The following is an 18504-nucleotide window of genomic DNA, read 5'->3' on the forward strand; positions in this document are numbered from 1 at the left end:
GTCGGCGTAGGGGCGACCCGTTGGTCGATTCCGGGACGCGTGGCGCGCGCGGGGGGTTCCTGGGAGCTACCCCGAGGGCCTCCCCGTCGGCGTAGAGGGTACCATTTGGTACATTTTTTTCGTTTTTTGCTGTTTCGCGCGTTTTCCAGATTTGGCAGGATACACAAGCACATATAATTCACATGAAATTCATAGGCATGAAGTGCAAATACATATAACATCAAGTGCATACATAGTGTCATAGTGTCATAGTGACATAGGATGCATACATAGTGCCATAGTGTGCATACATGCATGGTGCCATAGTGTGCATAAGATACATGGGACTACTAGAGGAGCTCGTCGCCGCTAAACACCGGCCGATTCCTTCCGGTAGAAGCTGCGGAAGAACCACCGGGAGAAGGACCGGGAGAAGTACCGGGTGTAGCACCGGGAGAAGGACCACCATGATGAACCGGTGTGATCTCCCTCCCACCACCCTGGTTTCCGGAACATCCCGTTCCCTACACACATGTTCCCGATATGTTAGCAATTTGCGAGGCAAAGGAAAGCCGTAGTATTCGGTTTGGCGAAGAACTTACCGTTGTTCTCCCATAGTACTCCGCAGCGAAATTTTCCTTCGATGGCATGTTTGGCGCCGGCCCCGGAAAGGGAGGCATCGGCCCTAAATCCACTGTCTGTCCAGTTTGATTGGCCACCATCGACGCCTGCAAGATAGTTTACATGTCAGTCTTTGAAGAAATGAAGCATCAAACTAGGGGAAAGTGGGACTTGTCATCATTTGCGAAAACAAAGGTTGGAACTTACATGTATATATGCCATGTACTCCATGAAGTGCTGCTGGTGCTGGTTGAAGGCCACCTGATATTCTTGATGAGCGACCACGTAGGCCGCCTCGAAGTCGAGGCTACAATTTCACAAATTCATGTCTCGTTAGCACTTAGCAATGTATGAACGAAAGTCGGAAAGAGGATGGAAATGAGGGAAACTTACGTCGTATGCGGGTTGTTGCCGAGCCCGGCGACGAGGCGGGAGAGGGGGGCTGTCCTTGGTGAGTCCCGCCTTGAGACGCGTGAAGGTCGTGGGTGAGGGTATGCTTGACGGCCTTGTTCAGCATGGCGAGACGGCCATGCGGCAACCCTCCGGACGACAGGACCAACGACTCCTCGTCGACCTCCGCGCTCATGGGGTCATCCACCTCCGGGTGACGATGCCTCACCATCTCGCAAAGAGTTCTCGACGTCCTCGGCGTAGGTGCCGAAGTACTCAGGAGCGAGGGCTGAGGCTGCGAGAGATCGGGCTTCTTAAGCCGCATCTTGTTGTATATCTCGAGGTCAGACATCTCCTCCTCGGGTCCTAACGCGGCCCTCTGCATCGCGAAAGGAAATGTTGTGAGTACCAACTTTGAACCTGAAGGAAAATAAAATGTATACATACCGTCTTCCCCTTGTAGCGCTCGTAGCTGAGGTTTCCCCCACAGTGTGTGCCACCGTCGCCTCGGTTCTCCGCGTTCCGCCTCGCCACGGCTGCAAAGTCCTCGTCCATCTTGAGCCACCTCGTCCTAACCATCTCCTCCCATGCCTCGGCATGCGGCTCGCCCAATCGGGGATAACCTGAAAATGCAATACTCAACTCAATCTAATGCAATCGCAACTTAGTAGCAATGTAGAATCTCATTGACATTTTACTCACCGACATGTAGTCCTCCACCGTCATCTCGTACTCGGCCTTAGCATTCTTACCGACAATGTCCGGCTTATGGACCCTCTCGCCTCTCTCTCGCCCGTAAGTGACCCGCGGACGTGATCCTTTGGTTGTACCACACTGCGGTGTCAACCTCTCACAAGTCGCCCGCAAAGTCCTGTTCGCGGCCGCCTCCTCAACCTCGGGCGCCACACGATAAAAACACTTCAATCATGCAAAAAACAATTGTGAGATTCATGAGTTAGAACATTGGGGTCATCAAATATGAACGAAGCTCGAGAAAATATGTCTTACCCAAAACTTTCTCATCACGGCCTCAGCAGCCGTCGGGAAGCCTACGCCAGGGGCACTCTCGTAGTCCGTCCAAGTAGTGGCTAGCTTCATCTCGCCAGCTGGGACAGTGCCGAGGGGATAGTACTTGCCCGGCCAGAACTTCCTAAGCAAAGCTCCAATCATGCTGCTAGGCAGGCGCCCCTTGACCCCCGGAGGAAATATCCAATTGCTGCACATGAAAATCAAACATTAGCACATGAAAATCAAACATTAGTACTTGAAAATCGAAATTGCCAAATTAGTACACTTACTCAGTGCCAGCAGGAATAATAAGGGTCTTCGCCTCATGGGTCTTAGGCTCCTTCCTCTCGTCGGGGACTCTCGCTTCCCCACGAATCTTCAGTGCCTTCGGCCGCCCATCCTCCTCCGGAGTCTCAAACCCGCGGCTAGAGTCCTCCTCGGCTCTAGACTCCGTCTCCGCCTCCTCTCTAGACGTCCCCTCCAAAAAGAACCCGGAAGCAACGTCGCCTGAAGCCGAGGGTGGTGGCTCAAAGTCCGGTCCTCCCCAGCCACCTCCACCTCCACCTCCACCTCCACCTCCACCTCCTCCCAAGCCACCTCCAGCTCCACCACCTCGTCCCCGTCCTCGTCCTCGTCCTCGTCCTCCTCCTCCTACCGCAAAGTCCTCGTAACGCGGATTGCGACGCGGTTCCCTCTCACTCCTTCTAACATTGTTCTTGCGTTGTTGCATCTTCTTAAGCAAGCTCGACGAGTCCTCCTTGCCGCCGCTCATATTGTTCAATCACCTGCATTGAGAAAGAGAAAACAATTAAGAAGCATGTTGAAAAATATATAAATAGTAAGCATAAAGACACTAAACAATTAAGAAGCATGTTCAAGAATATATAAATACTAAGCATAAAGATACTAAACAATAAAGAAGCATGTTGAAAAAAATATAAATACTAAGCATAAAGACACTAAACAATTAAGAAGCATGTTCAAGAATATATAAATACTAAGCATAAAGATACTAAACAATAAAGAAGCATGTTGAAAAAAATATAAATACTAAGCATAAAGATACTAAACAAATAAGAAGCATGTTGAAATATAAACTCATAAAAGACCCTCACCAGCCGTCATCAATCTCATCGTCAATCTCATTTTGTTTCTCCTTGCCACTATCACTATCACTATCTTTTGAGTAGTAAGTTGGATTTTGATAGACGGGTGGAGGCTCATCATCGCTATCATCTTCCACTTGTAACTTCTCGAGCATATCTATGTCCTTTAGATCCACCACTGACTCACCACGAGTTTCTGCATCGTTCCTGAGGTCCTCTTCAAGAACACATTCTAACTCAAAGTGCCCGAAGTCCTCTTCCTCTTGATAGAAAATTCCCTCGTATGTTACAGGGTCAATGTTGTTGTAATCGTCCTCGGAGGGAATCGGTAGGTTACCATGTGGCGATACACGGAACACGACTTCCCAGCCGTTGAGGGACGCTTTCTGGCATGGGTACGGCAAATAATAAACTTGCTTGGCTTGGTGAGCAACAATATAGACATCGGCTCCGGTATAGGTGGTGGAAGGCTTAACTTCAACTAACCCAATGGACTTGGTAATTCTCTGTCCACCTCTTGGGTCGAACCAATGACACTTGAACACAACGAGATTGAGTTGTTTGTTTGTACGGTTGAAGGTCAGCTCGTATACATTCTCTAACCTCCCGTAGTAATCAAAGGTATCGGATCCTTTAGTGAAGACACCAAAGATTTATCGTTTTTGGATTCGCCGGCCCTTCTCGGTGTGTCTCTGTATGGAATCGAAACCCATTCACGTCATACTTCTCATACTTCATGACGTCACGGTTACAACCTTGGGAAACACATCTCAACTCATCTGTCATCTCAACGTTTGCATCAGCTCCCTACAAGCACGGTTCAAATTTGTTGTGTGCATTAGTTACGTGGAATAACAGGGACAAGTCACATATTGGAATAAGAGGGACAGCTTAGACATTACTTTTTTCATGAACCAAGACACAAAGTTTATTTTTACTTCGGGAGCACCCTCTTTCAGTAGAGTCTCCAACTCCGCGCCCGTGGGATCGCGCGGAAGCCACCACTGTTCATCCGTGAATTCGCTGAAAGGATACAATAAGCATTAGACCGAGTTGAGTGTAGGTGATCGAAACTAGATACAATAAGCATTACACCATGTTACCTAATGAAATCGTGACCGCCATCGTCCCCCCCCACCACTTCCTTCATGTTCATAAGCACATAGAGCATTATGCAATCCTTCTCTTCCCTCTCCAATCTATATTTTTGTCCTTTACCAGCCGTGCCACCGGGACATTGGAATAGTTGAAGCTTGGGGTCATTCATGGGCACGTCGACATTGTAACGAGAGACCGGGTTATGCAGAGTGGGAACTTCATCAGGATAGTACGTTGTTGCGGCATCTGCCATCTCCCGAAGGCACGTTGCCTCAGCTATGCATGCTTCAATCTTGGCTTTGTTTCCAGTTATCTTCCGAATATACTTGAACTCTCTCTCAATACAAAACTGCCACCGAAACTGCACTGGGCCACCCAAGAGTGCCTCGTTTGCGAGGTGCACAATGAGATGTGCCATCGGAGTAAACAAGCCCGCCGGAAAGAACATAGCCAAATTGCATAGCAACTCCGGCACTTGAACTTGCAGCTTCTCAATAACCTTAGGACATATCTGCTTAGCACAGAGCGTGCGGAAGAAATGGCTCAACTCCGCGAGCACTCGCCATATTTTCTCGGGGAGATACCCTCGAAGCATCACCGGCATCAGCCGCTCAATCCATATATGATAGTCGTGACTCTTGAGCCCGGTGACTTTTCCCGTCGAAAGATTGACTCCCTTGCTCATATTCGAACAATAACCATCAGGGAACATCACAACGTATTTTAGCCACTTGAATGCCTCCTTCTTTTGGATGGAATCAAGGCAGAAGTCGGCGTGCGGCTTGAACCAATTCTTTCGACGGCCAGTAGGACGTTGCATGTGTAATTTCTTCCTATCACAGCTTCTCAACATCGACTCTAGCCTTGACATTATCCTTTGACTTCCCGGGAATGTTTAGGCACGTGTGAAATAAGGACTCCGCGACATTCTTTACGGTGTGCATCACATCGATGTTATGGGGAAGTTCGAGGTCCTTGTAATACTCGAGCTTCGTTAAGGCTGCCTCGTGAGTCCAGTTGTGCGTTACACCATATCCCTCAAATTGATGGCCAGCTTCCGATGCCGCTGGCACGAGAGCACGTAGCTCGGCATCAACAGCTATACCATCGAACTTTGGCACCTCTGTTACTTCATGCACAACTTTGCCTTTCTTGAAGTTCTTTTTGTCTTCTACGAACGGATGCCTCCGTTTGAGGTACCGCCGATTCGTGTCAAACGCAACATACTTGCGACCCTTATTTAGCCAAAGGAACTCAAGTCGATGCTCGCACACCGGGCATGGCCATTTACCAGCTGTACACCATCCGCATGTTAGGGCGTACCCGGGCATGTCATGCATGGTATACCGCAACCAAACTTTCATGCAGAAGTTTGTCTTCGATGCTCGGTCGTACGTCAACGTCCCGTGGTGCCAAGAGTGGTTCAAATCTTCCACAATCGGCTGCATGTAGACACTCAAGTTCTTCCCCGGGTAATGGGGCCCTGGAATGATCAGCGACAGAAACATGGTCTTCCTCGTCATTAGGACTCCGGGAGGGAGATTGAGCGGAATTACAAACACGGGCCAACAACTGTAATTGGAATTCGACATACCATATGGATTGAAGCCATCTGTAGCTATCGCAATTCCGACATTCCGAGCATCTGCTGCCATATGGGGGTATTTTCTATCAAAGTTCTTCCATGCATTGCCATCAGATGGATGTCCCATCTTCGTCCGCCCCTGATTGTCCTTTATTCGAGTCCCCATCTTGTGCCACGTCATCTGTTTGGCGGTCTCCTCAGTCAAGTAAAGCCGCTGGATTCTTTTTATGAATGGGAGATACCGAAGAATCGACTTTGCGATCTTTGACTGCCTCACCTGACCATCCTTTCCCGTTACCTCTTCATACCTAGAGGCCTTACAAATGGGACAGTACTTGTCCTCCGCAAACTGTTTCCAGAAGAGAACACAGCCATTTTCACAACAGTCTATCCTTTGATAATCCATGTTGAGCGCCGACATGAGTTGCCTCGTCTCGTGCAGGCTTTTAGGCAGACAATGCCCTTTGGGCAACATGTTACCAGTTGTTTTCAGACTTGCTTCGAAGCCGTCACGGGTGGTGTTGTACCGGGTCTTGTCGGCTAGACATTGGGAGATGGCATCGAGCTGAGAAATCTCGGCGCCATCGTACAGAGGCGTCTTAGCAGCGGCTATCATATCATAGAAGGCCTTCGCGGCTGGCTCTGGTTCCTCCGGTTCTGGAGGTTCCTCCGGTTCTGGCGGTTCCTCCCGTGAAGGTGGCGACTCTGGCATGTGGGCATCGACAAGATCATCTAGAAAGTCTCTAACCCCATCGTACTCATTGCCATTGAGCCGCTGCCGCATCACCTCACCTCTGTCACGTTCGTGCTCATCAAAGTCGATCTGCGTGACGTAACGAGGCATATACCCATATTGCAGAAGGTGTTTAAACATGTCATCCTTTCCACGACGGTGATGCTTCAAGCAACGATTGCACGGGCAAAGTGGCTGAACCTTCTGTTTTGTACCACGCGCCAACTCCTTCACTAAATGCCAAGTCTTCCTTATCCACTCATCTGTTTTATTAGTCGCACTAACACGGCCGGTGTACATCCATCCATTATCAGCCATCCTCTCGCTCTATTGGAAGCCAAACGACAAGCATAGCATTTATATCAAATAGGAAAATGCATCATATTTTAATTTTTTAACAGGCAAAACGAATGCATCAACCTACATCTCTACTAGGTGGGCTCCTAGCAGCGCCGGATCCGTAGATTGAGTACGTTCTCCATGCTCTACCCCGGTCCGAGTCAGGATTTCGGCAGCACCTCCCCGCTGCTCTCCCGATACACGTCTCGCCAAAAAGACAAGAGGATGTGCATCCGGAGAACAACGGTGAGGCGCTGCCGAAATCCTGACTCGGACCGGAGCAGAGCATGGAGAACGTACCCAACTACGGATCCGCCGACTGTCCCGTAAATGCCGCAAGCGTTACGGTTGAAAATATGCCGACCACTAATGCATATTTATCCGCGTAACGCTTGAGGACGGGAAGTGACACCTAGGTGACGCAACTTGACTTGGAAAATGAATCTAGTGACATAAATAAAATGCGGAGAAGAAGTTGGAAATTTTGCTCACCCTCGGCTGTAGAGGAAGTAGTCGAACAATCGAGTGTCGATGTCGGCGGCCGTCGAGAAGCGCGTCAAGATCCGGGATCGTCACGCCGGGGTGCTCAAGACGAGGCGGTCACGGCCTGGCCTATTACAAATACATATTATTAGAAGAAATTCACATTTGCATTTCTATTTACATTATTAAACATAGCATTTCAATTTCAACTACACGTTTCTATTTCTTTCCAAATGTCCCTGTTACAACAATTTGCAGTTCTATTTTCCCAGAGAGTTTGCTCTCGCAGGTTATCGGAAAAGGGAAAGCTTGTCGGGCCTTTCTACTGAGTTTTTTTTTTCTCATCGATATATATTCCATTTGAGTTCAAAGGTGTTCCGAGATCTACCGCCTCCAGCATTTTCGTGGCAGGTGAAAAGTACAGACATGAAAACTACAGCTCATGAGCTAACTCGTCAAAACATTCCTGCAGAAAATACTACTGCTTGCTGCTTATACAAAACAAAAACAAAAACGAAAATGCTACTCCATCTCCAACTCGTCAACAACTAACTAAAACAGAGCAATGCGAAATCGTCCGAGCCGGAGAGGGGCGGGACTCACCGCGGAGCCGGCGCGCGCGACGGGGGCTCGGACGCTCGTCGCTCTGCCCGGCGGCGGTGAAGTCTTCGCGGGGCCGCGTCGCCGTCGCGGGTCGCCGGGGGGAGGACGGGGACGGGAGGAGGGCAGGAGGAGCGGCAGGTGGCGGCTGCAGGAGGAGGGCGGTGGGGCGAGGAGGGCGGCGTCGGGAGGAGGGCGGCGTCCGGGCGGGAGGCGGCGGCGCGCGTCGGCTGCGGTGGCGGGCACGAGGTGGCGACGCGAGGAGGCGGGGGGCCAGAGGAGGCGGGCTGGAGGCGGCGACGGGAGGAGGGGTCCGGGGACAGAGGAAGCGGCGGCGGGAGGAGGGGGCGGCGCGGGGCTCGGGCGGCGGCGCGGGGCTCGAGCGGCGCGCGGCTCGGGCGGGAGAAAAATTAGAAGTGGGCGCGGTGGAGGAAATGTGCAGCCGACCAGGTGAAAATGAGAAGTGGGGATCTACGCCGAGGGCCACCCTCGGCTTAGCCGGGCCGACCAGGTGGACCCTGGGGTTAATGCTAGGGTTTGGCTACGCCGAGGGCCACCCTCGGCATAGTTTATTTTTTTTTTTTTTAATTTTTTTTTTCATTCTATTTTCTAACTATAATATACTAGTATATATTATATTAGGTCTACCCTTTGACCTAATATGCTAGGATTACCTTTTTTACCACGTCGACATTGAATTGAATGCGCGGTCTACCCTTTGACCGACCTCCATCGGCGGTGCCCCCGTTACTTTACTCTGCCTTTTTAGGACACATAAAATGACGCCACGCGGCTCCGCTCGATTTTTTGGCTCCGTTTGCTTTGCCAACTGCGCAAAACGGGGCCGCCGGACATGCGGTATGGCCGCACCGAGCGCGCGTGCACCCGTCCGCCAACGCGCGAAACGGAAAACATTTAGCACATAAAATGACGCGTCCTAGACCTAAAAACATTTTTCCCTCCATTTATTGAGCGAAGGAAAGTGTCGCCCCGGTTCAAATCCGGACGGTTTCCAAATGGATTCGGCGGGGCACCGCAGAAGCGGGTGGGATTCCCGGATGGCTTCCGCGCGCATATGGCATGTGATAGGTGGTGCGTAGGAGGTATCCTACCGCCGCGCGGAGGTCCCGCGCGATACTGAAATGCGCACCATGTAGCTGCTTCACAAAAAAAAGCCCTTCCGGCACCCCGAAAATGGAAAAACCGTCGCCCGTGGTTCGGATTGGAAATCCGCGACCGGGGCCTTGCTTCCCATCCTAAGGCCCACGCACGTGCCAAATATGGCCTCGTTCCGACAAACTATGTGGTGAAACGGGCCGTTTCCTACTCATTTCCCCTAAAAGCCATAGAACTCCGGACGAGATAGCCCTGTTCGTGAAGGGTTCTCCAAGATAATTGCCGTATCCCAGTTCCGTCTTTTGCAGTGGTTACTAGGACACATAAAATGACGCCACGCGGCTCTGCTCGATTTTTGGCTCCGTTTGCTTTGCCAATCGCGCAAAACGGGGCCGCCGGGACATGCGGTATGGCCGTGCACCGGGCGCGCGCGTGCACCCGTCCGCCAACGCGCGAAACGGAAAACATTTAGCACATAAAATGACGCGTCCTAGACCTAAAAACATTTTTCCCTCCATTTATTGAGCGAAGGAAAGTGTCGCGGTTCAAATCCGGACGGTTTCCGGCGGATTCGGCGGGGCACCGCAGAAGCGGTGGGATTCCCAGATGGCTTCCGCGCGCATATGGCATGTGATAGGTGGTGCGTAGGAGGTATCCTACCGCCGCGGAGGTCCCGCGCGATCGAAATGCGCACCATGTAGCCGCTTCACAAAAAAGCCCTTCCGGCACCCGAAAATGGAAAAACCGTCGCCCGTGGTTCGGATTGGAAATCCGCGACCGGGGCCTTGCTTCCCATCCTAAGGCCCACGCACGTGCCAAATATGGCCTCGTTCCGACAAACTATGTGGTGAAACGGGCCGTTTCCTACTCATTTCCCTAAAAGCCATAGAACTCCGGACGAGATAGCCCTGTTCGTGAAGGGTTCTCCAAGATAATTGCCGTATCCCAGTTCCGTCTTTTGCGGTGGTTACTAGGACACATAAAATGACGCCACGCGGCTCCGCTCGATTTTTGGCTCCGTTTGCTTTGCCAACTGCGCAAAACGGGGCCGCGGGACATGCGGTATGGCCGTACGGCGCGCGTGCACCCGTCCGCCAACGCGCGAAACGGAAAACATTTAGCACATAAAATGACGCGTCCTAGACCTAAAAACATTTTTCCCTCCATTTATTGAGCGAAGGAAAGTGTCGCCCGATTCAAATCCGACAGTTTCCAGCGGATTCGGCGGGGCACCGCAGAAGCGGGTGGGATTCCCAGATGGCTTCCGCGCGCATATGGCATGTGATAGGTGGTGCGTAGGAGGTATCCTACCGCCGCGGAGGTCCCGCGCGATCTTGAAATGCGCACCATGTAGCCGCTTCACAAAAAAAGCCCTTCCGGCACCCGAAAATGGAAAAACCGTCGCCGTGGTTCGGATTGGAAATCCGCGACCGGGGCCTTGCTTCCCATCCTAAGGCCCACGCACGTGCCAAATATGGCCTCGTTCCGACAAACTATGTGGTGAAACGGGCCGTTTCCTACTCATTTCCTAAAAGCCATAGAACTCGGACGAGATAGCCCCGTTCGTGAAGGGTTCTCCAAGATAATTGCCGTATCCCAGTTCCGTCTTTTGCGGTGGTTACTAGGACACATAAAATGACGCCACGCGGCTCCGCTCGATTTTGGCTCCGTTTGCTTTGCCAATCGCGCAAAACGGGCCGCCGGGACATGCGGTATGGCCGTACCGGGCGCGCGTGCACCCGTCCGCCAACGCGCGAAACGGAAAACATTTAGCACATAAAATGACGCGTCCTAGACCTAAAAACATTTTTCCCTCCATTTATTGAGCGAAGGAAAGTGTCGCCCCAGTTCAAATCCGGACAGATTCCAGCGGATTCGGCGGGGCACCGCAGGAAGCGGGTGGGATTCCCAGATGGCTTCCGCGCGCATATGGCATGTGAGAGGTGGGGCGTAGGAGGTATCCTACCGCCGCGCGAGGTCCCGCGCGACATCGAAATGCGCACCATGTAGCCGCTTCACAAAAAAAGCCCTTCCGCACCCCGAAAATGGAAAAACCGTCGCCCGTGGTTCGGATTGGAAATCCGCGACCGGGGCCTTGCTTCCCATCCTAAGGCCCACGCACGTGCCAAATATGGCCTCGTTCCGACAAACTATGTGGTGAAACGGGCCGTTTCCTACTCATTTCCCCTAAAAGCCATAGAACTCCGGACGAGATAGCCCTGTTCGTGAAGGGTTCTCCAAGATAATTGCCGTATCCCAGTTCCGTCTTTTGCAGTGGTTACTAGGACACATAAAATGACGCCACGCGGCTCCGCTCGATTTTGGCTCCGTTTGCTTTGCCAATCGCGCAAAACGGGGCCGCCGGGACATGCGGTATGGCCGCACCGGCGCGCGCGCGTGCACGCGTCCGCCATCTCGCGAAACGGAAAACATTTAGCACATAAAATGACGCGTCCTAGACCTAAAAACATTTTTCCCTCCATTTATTGAGCGAAGGAAAGTGTCGCCCGTTCAAATCCGGACAGCTTTCCACGGATTCGGCGGGCACCGCAGAAGCGGGTGGGATTCCCAGATGGCTTCCGCGCGCATATGGCATGTGATAGGTGGTGCGTAGGAGGTATCCTACCGCCGCGCGGAGGTCCCGCGCGATCGAAATGCGCACCATGTAGTCGCTTCACAAAAAAAGCCCTTCCGCACCCGAAAATGGAAAAACCGTCGCTCGTGGTTCGGATTGGAAATCCGCGACCGGGGCCTTGCTTCCCATCCTAAGGCCCACGCACGTGCCAAATATGGCCTCGTTCCGACAAACTATGTGGTGAAACGGGCCGTTTCCTACTCATTTCCCTAAAAGCCATAGAACTCCGGACGAGATAGCCCTGTTCGTGAAGGGTTCTCCAAGATAATTGCCGTATCCCAGTTCCGTCTTTTGCAGTGGTTACTAGGACACATAAAATGACGCCACGCGGCTCCGCTCGATTTTTTTTTGGCTCCGTTTGCTTTGCCAACTGCGCAAAACGGGGCCGCCGGGACATGCGGTATGGCCGTACCGGGCGCGCGCGTGCACCCGTCCGCCAACGCGCGAAACGGAAAACATTTAGCACATAAAATGACGCGTCCTAGACCTAAAAACATTTTTCCCTCCATTTATTGAGCGAAGGAAAGTGTCGCCCGGTTCAAATCCGACAGTTTCCGAGCCGGATTCGGCGGGCACCGCAGAAGCGGGTGGGATTCCCGTGATGGCTTCCGCGTGCATATGGCATGTGATAGGTGGTGCGTAGGAGGTATCCTACCGCCGCGCGTGAGGTCCCGCGCGATACGAAATGCGCACCATGTAGCCCCTTCACAAAAAAAGCCCTTCCGGCACCCCGAAAATGGAAAAACCGTCGCCCGTGGTTCGGATTGGAAATCCGCGACCGGGGCCTTGCTTCCCATCCTAAGGCCCACGCACGTGCCAAATATGGCCTCGTTCCGACAAACTATGTGGTGAAACGGGCCGTTTCCTACTCATTTCCCCTAAAAGCCATAGAACTCCTGGACGAGATAGCCCTGTTCGTGAAGGGTTCTCCAAGATAATTGCCGTATCCCAGTTCCGTCTTTTGCGTGGTTACTAGGACACATAAAATGACGCCACGCGGCTCCGCTCGATTTTTGGCTCCGTTTGCTTTGCCAATCGCGCAAAACGGGGCCGCCGGACATGCGGTATGGCCGCACCGGCGCGCGCGTGCACTCCGTCCGCCAACGCGCGAAACGGAAAACATTTAGCACATAAAATGACGCGTCCTAGACCTAAAAACATTTTTCCCTCCATTTATTGAGCGAAGGAAAGTGTCGCCCCAGTTCAAATCCGGACAGTTTCCAGCGGATTCGGCGGGGCACCGCAGGAAGCGGGTGGGATTCCCAGATGGCTTCCGCGCGCATATGGCATGTGATAGGTGGTGCGTAGGAGGTATCCTACCGCCGCGCGGAGGTCCCGCGCGAGATCGGAATGCGCACCATGTAGCCGCTTCACAAAAAAGCCCTTCCGGCACCCGAAAATGGAAAAACCGTCGCCCGTGGTTCGGATTGGAAATCCGCGACCGGGCCTTGCTTCCCATCCTAAGGCCCACGCACGTGCCAAATATGGCCTCGTTCCGAGCAAACTATGTGGTGAAACGGGCCGTTTCCTACTCATTTCCCTAAAAGCCATAGAACTCCGGACGAGATAGCCCTGTTCGTGAAGGGTTCTCCAAGATAATTGCCGTATCCCAGTTCCGTCTTTTGCAGTGGTTACTAGGACATATGCACATGGAAACCATAGGTTTGGAATGAAATAGGCCCCGGATGAGCCGTAGCAGGAGTTTCCACATACAAATCCTGGATTTTACCAAGTGTCGGCCCATGTATGCGGAAATCGTCAACGCGGGGTACATGCAAGGTTAGACAAACCTTACATCACACTTGTACACATATGTTAGGGACAAATGCAAGTTTTCAAGCGATTCCGACGCTCCGGTGATCTGTATCTTGGGAAACCCTAGGGCGGGGACCCTGCAGATCTACCCCTATAGCTTTCTCCGTGCGAGGGTTTACCAATGGATTTTTTTATTTGCTTTGCTTTGTTTAGGACATATGCACATGGAAACCATAGGTTTGGAATGAAATAGGCCCCGGATGAGCCGTAGCAGGAGTTTCCACATACAAATCCTGGATTTTACCAAGTGTCGGCCCATGTATGCGGAAATCGTCAACGTGGGGTACATGCAAGGTTAGACAAACCTTACATCACACTTGTACACATATGTTAGGGACAAATGCAAGTTTTCAAGCGATTCCGACGCTCCGGTGATCTGTATCTTGGGAAACCCTAGGCCGGGGACCTTGCAGATCTACCCCTATAGCTTTTTTCGTGCGAGGGTTCACCAATGGATTTTTTTAATTTCTTTGCTTTGTTTAGGACATATGCACATGGAAACCATAGGTTTGGAATGAAATAGGCCCCGGATGAGCCGTAGCAGGAGTTTCCAGCGATTCGGACGCTCCGGTGGTTTGTATCTAGGGAAACCCTAGGGGGCGGGGACCCCGCAAATCTACCCCTAGGGTTAGGGTTAGGGTTAGAGTTAGGGTTAGCAATGGACTTTTTTCCTTTGTTTTAGGTCATGTGGTGGCAAGTATGGATCCATGCTATCTAAGGTTTTCCTCCGGTTCACCCCACCGGTGAGTTCTGCCCTATACGTCCAGGACATGCCTAAGTGCCGTCAGCGCATGTGCGTGTAGCCGAAAGACCCCGGGGGTACAACATTAGACAAACAACACCACACCATGCTGGTGGTGGTGTTTTGTTGGAGAAGAACACATGGGTATATATAGGGAGGCGAGGGGCTGAAACGGCGAGAAAAGCTGGCGGGAGAAAATGGCGGGAAAAATTGGCGGGAAAGATTGGGCGGGAGAAATGGGCGGGAAAAAGGAAAAAAAAGATGGATGCTAAGCCGACGGTGCCCCTCGGCATAGGCTAGACAGCTGACGTCATTTTGGCGGGAGGGGCGGGAGGATTCGGCGGGAGAAATTTTATGTGCTACGCCGACGGGCCCCCTCGGCGTAGGCTTCACGCCGTCAAGGTCCCGTTAGGGCACGGCCGCGGGGCGACGGGACGGGGTCGCACCCTCAACCTATGCCGAGGGCCGCCGATACGCCGAGGGCCACCCTCGGCATAGCGTGTCATACGCCGAGGGGCGCGATACGCCGAGGGGCGCTTCGAGCAGCTGGGCTGACCGGGCAGTACGCCGACGGCCCCGACATTTGGCCGTCGGCGTACGCCACGGCCGTCGGCGCAGCGCAGCATTCCTGTAGTGTTTTAACTATCACACTCTTCAGGTACATGCATGCCATAGCTAGATCGAAGAAGAATAAGTAACCTCCTGCGGCCGTAGAAATCTCTATGCGTAATTCCGCTGACCTGTATAGTTCCATTGATAGGCAAACATGCATGTGTTCGAGTTGCCTACACACAAAAAATCAAAATCTATTGTATGCGTGATTCTTATTCCACCACAAAAGATGCCCCAGTATTCACATTTGTTTTTGAGTGACAGTAATCACATTCTAGTGTGAAAGACGTGCGCCAACACCATACGCATTTGTGGCTAAAGAGCCTCATTTCCTCATGCGATAATGATGATGATGACAGCACTAAGAGCAGCCAGCCACCGTGGGGAAGCGCTTAGTTAGGCGCTTATATAAGAATAAAATAACAATGATTTAACGACTAGCGGCTGTGCAGGAGTCTGTAGCTCCAACGGCGCTAATGCAACAATACGCATGCCGTCGCGCCTACTATGCTCTAACCGCAAGCTGTCTTATTCTAGCTAGCCAAGTGTGTAGTGGGCATCGTCTCCTTTGGATCTTTCCGGCGCAAATGCAAGCACATGTCCTTGTTCTCGCCTAAATTTGTAGGTTTGTTGGTACTGGCAAGGTGAGACATTATTTTCTTGAAGGAAGCTGGTTAAACAAAGGGCAAGTCAAATACTAGCGATTCCAGTAGGCATGATCGGGCACCAAGTACTCACACCGGCCTACTACTAGTAGCAGAAGAGGTTATCAGGATGAGGACCTGAACAAATATATAGTAACATCAGGGTTCAGGAATTTCAGGTACCCTAGAGTTTGTCAAGCTACTGCCTGAAAACTGCAAGCTATTGCTTTCTTCAAACGATGTTGGCAATTAGGCATCTTTCTATTCCGGGATTTGGATGTTTCCCATCCTGTTCAACACAGCACGACAGACTGTGGGACAAGACAGACTGGCTTCCGTGGCTGATTCAGACATTGTGGAGTGGTGGACGTCTAGGTCCTGCCCGCGGGCTCACCAGCAGGACCTGTGGATGGCCATCATCCTGGTGTTCTGGTGCATATGGAGGCACCGGAATGGCGTGGTCTTCAATCGGGCGGTTCCATCTCAGGCTTGCATCAAGGAGAGGATTAGAGAGGAGTGCGATAGGTGGAAGCTTGCGAAGCTCTTCCGTAGCTCTTTTTTTTGTTTTTCCTGAGCCTGTAGCTATACCGTGGCAATTATGAGAGTATGCTTAGGATGAGGATCTGCTACCTCTTGTTGGCAGCCTTTCTTTGCCTCTTGGCATCTCTTCTATGTGATTGATACACCTCTCCATGGTGTATTCTCGAAAAAAAAAACACAGCACGACGCACGCGCGCATGCTGATACCGTGAAATGACGGAAATGCATTGGCCACAAAAGGACGGTCATGGTAGGAACATCTCGAACGATTTCACGAGTTTTGAAAGGCACACGCGTTAACTTTCGACACATATGTTGAGGTTCGAGATCAACTGACTTAACTGAAACTGCCAGACTCCGAATCCTGCTGCTGCGTTGGCATCTCACTGGAATATTTTAGGAATTCTTATACGAGGCCTACTGCCGATTACTGCACTTGCACGTACGCGCATGGCACTTGCACTTGCACTTTTAGAAGCTGTGCAGATAGATCCACAGGGATTGATGTGGATGGTTGTATTGAACAGCTGAGGAGATAAAAAAGAGGGGCAGTGACAGCCTCCGCGGTGGATGCAGCACCAACCGGGGAGTTAAATTGCTTATTAACAGGGTTGTCGCTCTGAGTTTCAGCTGGAAGGTGATGAATCGTCAGGCCGGACAGTCCTTTCTCTGCGCAAAGGACATGGAAGATCTGCAACCCAGTTCCCTTCAGCAGTCTCAATCAGCGTTCCACAAAATTTCCTCTGCTTCTTTTGTTTCGTAATGCGCTATACCGTTGGTGTGAATGATTGTATCCTTGCGTGGCTGCATCTGTAGAAAAATGCAGGAGGAGAATGGTATTGGTATGCTTGGACTGACATTTAGTTGGAGTGTTGGACACATTCCCACGACGCGACGGCTGATAATGCATAGAACTGATAGATTTATTGGCTTGAATTGAATCCTATTGCGCTGATCTTATACTGCTATATTGGAACCTTGCTAGCTAGAATAGCCTAGTTCTGAAACATCGCATCTCAGGAGGCAGCTAGTGTTGTAGACAGTAAGCAAGACGAAGTAACCACGTGCAGTCGTGCTTAGTCCGGTCATTACTACTTGGCATACCATAAAAGGTGGCGAACCAGCAACCATGCGACGGTCGCCGGAGATCGAGCTTTCAGCGCAGTGCCGCAGTGCAGCCCGGAGAATTCAACGTGCCCCGTGGTCGTGGTCGTGAAAGACCTACCGCGCTCCATGAGAGCGAGGTGTGGTAACATCATCTTCGCGTCATTGCACGGTCACAACAAGTGGAAAGAAATGTATACAGAAATGATGGAGTTTTTTTGCACAAGTGAAAACCGACTCCCTTTGCACTCAATCGTTAATTTAAAGCCGGGCTCGTTTCGAGCTTTACATCTAAAGAAAAACCGACTGGTCATCACTTTGCACCTGAGCGATATCGCCTTGCAAGATTCTGAAGAAACCTGAAAGTAACAGCAGAGACGGGTAGGCTAGGTGATTGCAACCTGAAACTGAAAGCATGGCAGCCGCATAATCAGAGGCAAAAAATGTGCAGACTGGTGGCGGATTAGCTTACTACAAAGTCCGTGTATGGTCAATTTGGTCGTAGGGTTTACAGTTTTCGCACGCCTCAAACCAGAGAGCACTAATTAAGCCGCCAAATGAGTACTTTTGCTCCCAATCTTTAAGAGAATCTTCTCGGCACCTCATAGCTTCTTCCTCGACCAATTGTTTGACCGCACCAAACACCACACCAGCTCGTGCACTTGGACTTCGATCGGGAAATGTAATTTCCACTTTGCTCAGCACTAAGAGTAGATGAGATTTAATAATCCTATTGCTTTCCAAGACGATAAACTTAGTCGAAGAAACTAATTAAAACGCGAGTAGGAGCGCAGGATCGATCAGAAAAGTGCAGTATAATCATGCCCAGCCCATGCTCCTTATGTTGAGGTAGGTTTGGTAGGTTTTCAGATCAACTCTGTCCGCATATGCATCACGCATTGACAACTCGAGACTCACCAAACTCTGGTCGCTTGCGAGCGCATCGGTCTCACTGAAGGTAAAACTCGCGATGGTGTATATTGTTCTTTTTTTCTTCAATCTTTTTTTTATCTCCCCGCTGCCGCCGCTGGTGGCGCCGCCGGGCAAAGCCCGCGGGGCGTGGCGGCGGCGGCGGACTTTCCTCGACGCCACGCTGGGGGACGGTGGCCATGTCCTTCCTCGACGCTGCGGCACACCGGTCGTGGATGGTGTTGGGCGGCGGCCAGGCCTTGATCTACGCTACTGCCTTCCCGTCCCCCGTTGCTCCTCGTTGCGGCACGACGGTGGAGGCTGGTGGTGGGTGGCGGCGAGGAGGTGATCCTGGGCTTCTCCCGCGGAACGAGGTCGCCTGGGGCAGCATCCCTAGGTTGGATGGTGGAGGCGGCCCTCTTCTTCGCCGGAGATGGTTGGCCTG

At 51.7% G+C, this 18504-nt stretch overlaps 1 protein-coding gene and 1 long non-coding RNA gene across 2 annotated transcripts; both read right to left on the reverse strand.

The window, feature by feature from the left end:
* Positions 1-265: 265 nt before the first annotated feature.
* LOC139833403 (uncharacterized) lies at positions 266-896 on the reverse strand. Its single transcript, XR_011749096.1, has 3 exons — positions 808-896; positions 582-707; positions 266-503 (listed from the first exon to the last, which is right to left on the reverse strand). It is a non-coding gene; the product is annotated as an uncharacterized lncRNA (long non-coding RNA).
* Positions 897-1684: 788 nt separating this feature from the next.
* On the reverse strand, positions 1685-14746 carry LOC139833591 (uncharacterized). The gene is made up of 5 exons (XM_071823906.1): positions 14704-14746; positions 2289-2580; positions 1999-2206; positions 1821-1908; positions 1685-1716 (listed from the first exon to the last, which is right to left on the reverse strand). Exons 1-5 carry the CDS (start codon positions 14744-14746, stop codon positions 1685-1687), a joined length of 663 nt encoding a protein of 220 aa, XP_071680007.1.
* Positions 14747-18504: the final 3758 nt, after the last annotated feature.

This window comes from Lolium perenne, chromosome 7 (genome assembly GCF_019359855.2).
Source record: "Lolium perenne isolate Kyuss_39 chromosome 7, Kyuss_2.0, whole genome shotgun sequence".
Lineage (NCBI taxonomy): Eukaryota > Viridiplantae > Streptophyta > Magnoliopsida > Poales > Poaceae > Lolium > Lolium perenne.

Bases quoted from the DNA above. Each gene is read 5' to 3' on its own strand.
- LOC139833591 (XM_071823906.1), bottom strand. From the start codon at position 14,746: ATGCCGAGGGTGGCCCTCGGCGTATCGGCGGCCCTCGGCATAG. The intron at 2,207-2,288 runs GTAAGTGTACTA...TTTCATGTGCAG, and splicing joins ATTATTCCTGCTGGCACTGA to CAATTGGATATTTCCTCCGG. The intron at 1,717-1,820 runs GTACAACCAAAG...GCCGAGTACGAG, and splicing joins GAGGTTGACACCGCAGTGTG to ATGACGGTGGAGGACTACAT.